General features: G+C 42.4%; 1 protein-coding gene across 3 annotated transcripts; it reads right to left on the reverse strand.

The window, feature by feature from the left end:
- On the reverse strand, positions 1–7,267 carry LOC104451864. Of its 3 annotated transcripts, none has more exons than XM_010066433.3 (10): positions 6,734–7,267; positions 4,805–5,965; positions 3,135–4,277; positions 2,923–2,964; positions 1,997–2,073; positions 1,414–1,498; positions 1,211–1,294; positions 975–1,076; positions 796–894; positions 1–549 (listed from the first exon to the last, which is right to left on the reverse strand). In XM_010066433.3, the coding sequence occupies exons 2-10, from the start codon at positions 5,912–5,914 to the stop codon at positions 427–429; spliced, it is 2,865 nt and encodes a 954-aa protein (XP_010064735.2). In that variant the 5' UTR covers positions 5,915–5,965; positions 6,734–7,267; the 3' UTR covers positions 1–426. The 3 variants fall into 3 exon arrangements, with proteins under 3 accessions (XP_010064735.2, XP_039171781.1, XP_039171782.1); XM_039315847.1 differs by having other exon boundaries at positions 4,805–5,922; positions 6,734–6,868; XM_039315848.1 differs by having other exon boundaries at positions 4,805–5,918; positions 6,734–6,867.
- Between the last annotated feature and the right edge of the window lie 1,101 nt (positions 7,268–8,368).

The following is an 8,368-nucleotide window of genomic DNA, read 5'->3' on the forward strand; positions in this document are numbered from 1 at the left end:
TGGTATGAACAGAATAAGAATTTTCCTTTTCCTTAACTTCTTACAATGTTAATGTACAAAGATTACATGCTGCGTGGAGGCTTCTCACGAAAATGCCACAGCTATTGCTTACATCACAGGAAGCAGAACTTACTGACACTAACACATGTACAACATGGAAGGAGTACAAAAGGGATCAAGACTTTTCATGTTGTCCTTCAGTGTAACCCCGGTGGTTATGAATATCTTGGTACAGCAACTTTGACGACCTTGACAAAGGAATTGTGTCCTGTAAAGTGCAAGACAAGGAGGCGCCGATCAATGTTGTCCAGAACAAAAGAATTTGGTGTTATGTACAAAGGCGCCAACTGCACTTTCTGGGTACACCGTCAGCTTCCATCCGAGCAGCGGAAATCATCAGATCCCCCAAAATTCATTAACTATTGATCATCTATGTGTATTGGAGTATTGGGCTTTCAGCTTGCGCAGAAAATCCAATGTCTCTGTGTATGAAGGATCAGTGTGGTTAACCGGTTTGCATGAATTTATATGATCTGTTGAGTCCAGTACCTGCGACAACATTGCAAGACTAATAATTATCGAATTGCACAATTGACTTTTACACTCCACCAGATTTCATGAGAACAGATTTATTGGGGCAATATATGTTGTCAAACAAAGCAAACATGATCCAGAGCTGATAAGAGGTACACCATGCAGAGCATGCACTAACACAAACACAGAAATACCAATATTTTCAGACTCTATTAACCACCATAAATCGCATTAAGGTCAATGTCAATAAGCAGTACTTACAACAAGTTCACCAAATCCAGGATATGCTGACTCGATTGGCACAATTTCCATCCGGAAAGCCCATCCTCCGTAACCTTCTACAATTGGAGTTACCTTGGTCTGCAAAATAGCACAATTTACCTTACAAGAGATGAATAGACGTGAGGAAGCATTTACATGTGAAAACTCAGAAAACAGACCTCACAGAAACTCAACACATCTAGCAGTCCTTTCTTGTTTCGCTGACGAATGAAGTCGTTTAACTCTATCAATCTTGGAGACCCACTTCTTAGCTCTCCTATCTGTCGTCAGCAAAAGTAAGATGCTATTAGGAGCCACAAGCCCACTAAGCAATTAAAGTACAAAGACCTGACTGCACCGAGAAGTATAAGAACAGACAATCAACTTGAAAATATTAAAAGCGTCATATACTAACAGTTGGGGCTGGACGAAGCACAAGACCCATTCGCCAAGGCATGTCCGCAAGTTTGCTTCCAAAGTGTGGACAGCTGTAGAACACCTGATCAAGAGACACATGAAAATACATTCAGTGAAATGGAAGCCAAAGTTATATGAAAGAGAAGCTAAACAAAATAAACTGAGATTCAAAAGCATAGTTTGATGTAAAGCAAAACATACAACTCCAACAGTATTCTTCACCAGGCTGTCAAGATTTTCTGTCATTGCTTTATAAAGCATCTGCTTGACAACAAGGCCACCCATGCTGCAAAATAAAATTAAAAAAAAAATTCAAAAAATGAGAGATTTCATGATGTATGATCAATCAACCGTTTAAGAATATAAATACTGTTTTTCCCCTCTCTTGTTTTTGTTTTCCCTTTGGTGCATGTGTGGTGGAATGCAACCGAATGCATGGGGCTATGCGAAGAGATTCTCCTATGAGGTGGTTGCTATAGAAAATGAGTGAGCCACTGTCTGAATCTATCTGAACAGATAGATAGCAGAGGTACAAACTCTTCAGCCCCTCATTTTCTGATCAGCATATGTGCAAAACTCTTTTAATGATAGTATCTAAAAATGGCAGTTTCCCATCACAATGAAAAATTTGAAACTACAAAGCATGTCTATCAGAAACTGAATCAGCCCAAACAAGTGGAAGATCAGGAGGAAGAAAAGCGATTTCACGTTAGAGCTCTAAAAACAGATACAAATGCCAAGTTGATGAGGAAAAAGAACCAATGGCTAATAGAATAAAACATACCTATGAGTTATGAACACAACAGGACGATCCCCTATACCCGCAGCAACAAGCTTCCGCAAAAGCATGGAGCTCACTTCCTGGTCATAAAAGCAAGAAAATTGGACAGATGCTGTATTAGCTCCAGTTGATAGCATTTATGCATGCAGAAACCAATAAGAGCATTTAAAAACTGAAAAATGATGATGAACATCGAACTCCATGAGTGATTCAGGATTAAGATAGTTTTACTTTGATAGCAGATTACCTTCTTTGATTTTAATATACACTTCAGAATAAAATATAAACTATGCCACACTGCGGATGCTAGAAAGAAATTCACAAACACTACCTAGTGGAAAAAGAAAAATATATGATAATACACATAATTAAATGAGCTGAGGTACTGGAATATAGCTTATAATATCATCGCACTCTTGCAATCCATTCTTTCAAAGCACATAATAGAAAATTAGTGCTGTGGCTTTGGGATACTGAAAAACCACACGCTGCTGACTTCTCCTTATTGAATATTGGATATGATCGTAACTCCTCTTTAAATATTCAGCCAGAACCAATATACCAATGGAAAGAAACAAAATACATCAGGTATATTAAGACTGGTTTAAAAAATCAGTACACTAAGTAATGTAATTGTCTACTAGAATGCCCACTCGTTTGTTTGCACTTGTAGTCTGACACATCAATTAAAATATGAATATTGTAAACTAACCTTAGTATACTTAACATTAATAAATAAATAAAAAAGGAAAGAATTGTAGAAATCTTCCTTTAATACCTTATAAAAAAATTATTTTTTTGTCCTTTCTTGCTCATTTAAAAAGAAAACAAAAGAACAATTCGCAAACGAGGAAAAGTTCCTTCCTCACTCAGAGACTGAAAAATAAAAGACCTACCAAAATGAAGATGCTCTAAGTTAGGGAACAGACCTGAAGAGGGAGGGTAGCTCCAGACCACTGGGTAAGATTAGTCTGCACATGATATTCAAATTTCAAGTTACATCTCACGGAAATTTTCCAAGTTGATAGGGACCTTCAAAACTCTTAGTAACAAGAGCAAGATCTATGATGAAGCTCAATAAAAGAAACCCCATAAAATGGAAAGCTGGAAAGCATTAACTATTTGTCTATCTAGCACAAACCTTGTATTTGAGAGTAAAGAGACGCGCTTCAGAGAAATCAGTAGAAAGCCATTCACCTGGCCAGAACGTTCCTTCATTCCCTGCTTCCTGATCAATCCTCTCAACCAAGCCTGACTTTGTTGAAGTTTTGTCGTCTGTTATGCGCCATGTCTTGTAAGGCCCTCCTCGCAAACCATGAACAAAAACAACATCTAACGGAGGTAGCTCTGAGTTTAAGCCGTTGTGAGATACATCACCCGATCTTGACAAGATCTCCTCATCGGAAGACCTTTTCCCAGGTGAGTCCCCAAAATTCTCAGAATTAGGACCAGCCACAGATGAGTTACTACCAGGAGCAGCATTTCTACCTATCCTTTTCAAACACTTCCAGTGAGGCAGTTCAGGATTGATTAGAAATATCACATCATCATAACGAGGACATATGCTGCTTCCACCTGCATTGCCAGAGACACTCGAATCGTCTCCATCCACCTGGTCATTGCAAAGCACATTCAATAGTGTTGCCCTAGCATAGCTCTGTAATTTGGGGTCATTGCAACCTGGAATTTTCCCATTGGCACAATCTTCAAGCCATCTACACCAAGCATCATCTTTTACAATGAACTCCCGGACTTTTGGTAGAAGTGAAAGGATGGTCAAAAAACGAGCCGCATGCTTCCGAATGTGGCCAGTCGGCGGCACTCGAACATTAGAAGATCCATTATTTTCTGGAAGTGATGACTCTGCAGGAGCATCTGAGACCCTTTGTGCAACTTCTGTGGCTCTTGATGCATCATATGCTTCAATAGCGGCAAGTTTCTCATAATCATCACATAGAAGAAAGCGCCTTAACAAATGTAATACACCGTATTCTGTTACTCTGTCCTGAGAGGAGACATCTTCTGCACATAATTCAGTAAGTGCTTTAATCCCTTTGAGGGTCGCCAATGCAGAATCTGCAGCACTAATTCTGGGGCGACCATCTTTCTTTAGGACTTTAGATGGTCCAACAAAAGGTTCAATAGACAGGAGATCTGCTAACGGAAGTGTGTCAAGAGACTGGGTAGCCGTTTCCAACTGATTTCCAGCTAAACCAACAACAGCACCTGCCAACTGATTAGCAATTTGTCCAGCAGAAAGCATATTCGACTGATCAATTTGATTCTGCAAAATAATAGAGTTTTGTAACAATTACTCCACATACCAGGTAGGCAAAGAATTATCTCAACCAAGAGCTAGAAGAATGAAGATTCCAGAGAATGGATTTTGCTCAAGAAGATTAACACCCCCACTCATTGCCCTATAGTGGAAGTCGTTTAATACTTATCTAGAGATTTTGAATCTTTCCCTTGTGATCAATTTTTTTATAAGGGTGGTAGCCCTTGCTGCTCTTCAGTGCATTTATTACTCAACAAAAGAACAAACAGCCACCAGCTGAATTGACCACCTTCAGCAACAGCTATTTTGCAGTTTAATGGAGCAGACAGTAATGAAGTTGATGAATAAATTTATCAAAATCCTCAGAGTAATGACTGAGATGCATACCGAAGTATGAATATATATATATTTAAATTATTGGGTTTTAATGTATGTCCTCATACATCATCCTGAAAGATCAAACTATTTCAGTAAACTCAAAAATGCAATGTAACTACAGAATGGAATACAAAAAAAGAAGAGCATCACCATACCTTCACTTTGTCGCTCTTGGGTTGAGCATTTTCTTTGACGGATGATGCTTTGCTGAAACCCAGAATTTCTGATAGCAGGATAGCTAACCAGCCTTGCGAAATCGGCACAGAATATGGTCCATAGTCTTCAAGAATGCATGAGAGGACCTTTGTCGCTGAAGATCGTACTATATCAGAGGAACTTCTCCCACATACCCACTGAAGCAATATTGCAGACCATCGTTGACTCTCTTCAAGAGATAAATGAGTGTCCCCTGTAGAAAGCAACTCCAATGCCTTTGCCAGTGCTTCTTGTACTTGTTTGTGCTTAGCTGTCCTCTTAACAATATCTCTTAACAGGTAGAGCCCTTTCTCCATGACAACTCTTTGCGCCTCTGAGCTTCTTTCAACAGAAACCAGAAATGCAGATAATGCCACCAGAGCAAGTGGAATGTCTTCATTTTTGCTTGCCTGAGATATGGTGGAAAGGAGGCTTGAACTCCACTCAGGAACAGAATCATTTAGAGGCAAATTACGATCCTCCAGTAGCAAGCGAGCCACCAGACTCCCATGCCATCTGACAGATCGCTCAGGAGCTCCCAAAGCAGTCATGACAGCATGCCCATCTTGATCCAGCTCTTGAATATGGCATCTATTCTCCTCAGATGCCAATGCCCAATTTGCTAAAGCCCATGCAGCAAAAGGTACGGCAACATGTTCACAATGCAGATCATCCCAAAGTCCAGGGACCACAGCAGATAACAAATTGCCTTGTGCTACTGAATTATCAAAAGTACGTTGCAGTGCCATTTTTTTGGGTGCAAGCTCTACTCCTTCAGTACGGCCAGCATCTAAATGCTCCACATTTGTTGGTCCATTAGTTCTAGCAAGTCCTAAAACTGTAGAACCTTCTAGGATCTTGATCCCAATTCCTTTCATACTGCTATCACCATTGTCATCATCTTCATTTCCACTGGTCTCATCCATATGCAGTGCACCTTCCTCAATAACCTCAATGGCGGCAGCAATATCTCTCATTTCCGCATTTTTTGGCAAGGTAGACTTCACTGATTTCTTATCCAAATCATCGCAGTTAGACGTGACAATGTCCATTACTGCAGCAACTAGCATGCTCCTACCTTTCAAAGAATCAGAAATATCGAATGAACTACGTCTCGTGTGCTGCTCCCAGAAAATGCGATATATCAATGGCAAAGCATGAATTAAAGGCATCAAGAAGATCAAGAGAAAATGCCAGATTGCAAAGACAAAAAGATCTAAAACATATGAAAGACAGAAACTGATAGAAACCATTATGGTAGGTTTCGCCTTATAATTCTAAGCAATGATTGATGGCTGCAATAATACATTATAGATCAGAAAGGCATGTGAAAGCATCAATGTAACTGTCGCCCTATTGACATATTCATCTAAAAATGATTAACTAAACTGCGACAAACCAGATGTTTCCTGCAAATGACAACTAGCAAAAGTTCTTCAATGTTGTCCTTCAGCAAAAACTTCAAGGGTCCCTATGATCTTGCATCTAGCCAATCTCGAGAAAATGTAAAGTATATAAAGGTATGCAGAAGGAGAATAGGCTAAGGTTACTCTGAGATTGGCTAGATCCCCAAATTTTACTTCTACAAAAGGCTCAAAAATCTAGAATGAAGGCAAAAAGAACTTCATTTGATCTACAATGCTATAATCTGAACGATGCCACAAAATTGTATAGGTATTGCAATATGATTCAGGGTTCAAAATTTGAATTCTACAAGAAAGCCTCAAATAAACATGCAGCAATTGACAAATTCGCACATTGTCTTCAATTATTACACATTACCATTGGACAGCCTTGTCCAAAATAGAAACTTGATTCCTCAATCAGTCTAGCGACTTTCACAATAACATCAGCATTGATACTCACAACTGCAAACAAAGGCGACTCACCTTCTTGGACCGCTGAGGATGGCACGAAAAAATAAACCTCAGCAGATTAGGCACAGCTCGAGGCCTTCCCAGAACAGCCTCGCAGACATTCGAATCCGCAATCAAGTAAGCGAGCGCCCTTGCAGCCTCAGCCTGCGTCCCCAACCCCACGCCGGGGGTCGCCACCGTCTCCAGCAACCAATCCACCACCTTCCCGCCCCCAGCCCCGACGATCGCAGCCCTCCTCCCGGCGTTCGCGGCCGCAATGTCGGCCAGCAGCGCGGCCACCCGGAGCTCGAATCCCACTCGGACCTCGTGGTTCGCGGAGGAGAGCACCGACCTCAGGGACTGCCACAGGACGGAGGCGGCGACCCCGGTCTGGGTGACGTGGCGGTAAATCCTCCTCAGGGAGTCGCCGGATCGGTGGACCGCGCCCTCGGCCGCCGAGTACAGCGGGTTAGGGCTGCGCTCGCGGGACGGATCGGGGTCCCCGGCGGCGGCGGAGGCGGCGAGGGCGGCGAGGAGGGTGGCGGAGAGGGCGAGCGCGGAGTTGCGGGCGAGGCGGGACGGCGGGGGGGGGGCGGCGGGGGAGGGGAGAAGGGGGAGAGGGGGCGGGTGGGGGCCGGCGAGGGGCGCGCTGTGGAGGCGCCGGGGATCGAGGGGCTCGTCGATGGGGTCCTTGGGCGGGGCGGAGGAGGAGGAGGAGGAGCGGGGGCGGGGACGCGCAGGCAGCGCCGGGTGCGGCAGAAGCACAGGCGGAGCATGGCGGAAAGGATTTCTAGAGAGAGAGAAAGCGAAGATCGAGATCGGCGGTGGACTTCGGTGGCGTATTTGAGATTGGAGACGAAGACGGAGATGAAGACGGAGACGGAGATGGAGAAGGTTTCGTTTTCTTGCAGAAGAAGAGTGGCGGGAGGAGAATTCGCGACCCGGGAGGGAGAGAGAGGGAGAGGGAGAGGAATTATCTCGGTGAAGATGCGAATAATTTGGTTTTCAATTTATTTATTATTAGGAATTTTGTTAATTGTAATAGAATTCAATTTTTTTGTTTTTTTAGTCTTCGGACATCGTGGATTCGGTCGGGTGGCGGTGCCGGGTGTTAGGTTTCGGTCGGGGCAAAGGAGTGTCGCGGCGGGTGTGGATGGGCGCCTCGATCACAGGACTTGGAAGTATATATATATATATTTATGATCTGGAATTCGCTCACCATACCTGGACAATCCACCTGTATTGGAGGACCCACTTCCTCGACGTCTCACCTAAAATCCCATGCGGCCAATGAGATTCGAGCTCCTCTCCTCTGACGAATGATCATAGGAGCTCTTATTTAACTAGGCCACCGCAAGCGGTGGCTACTCGGAAGAATATTTTTCATCTGGAATGTCATAAAATTTTAGAGAATTGCCTTTCCATTATATCCACTTCACATTGATTATAAAAAAACCTTTTGTAAATATATCGCATTTTACCCGATAACCACTTACATATTTCCATTTTCGAAAATCACTTTGTATGTTAACTCAATAATTCAAATCTACAAAATTATCATTTTTTTTATATAATTATGTATCTCCTAATCATAAATTATCACACTCATCCAAAACACTATGTACCAACAGGAAATGAAATCACTTAAACCTTATACCATACTAAATG

The sequence above is a fragment of the Eucalyptus grandis genome, chromosome 6 (genome assembly GCF_016545825.1).
Source record: "Eucalyptus grandis isolate ANBG69807.140 chromosome 6, ASM1654582v1, whole genome shotgun sequence".
Lineage (NCBI taxonomy): Eukaryota > Viridiplantae > Streptophyta > Magnoliopsida > Myrtales > Myrtaceae > Eucalyptus > Eucalyptus grandis.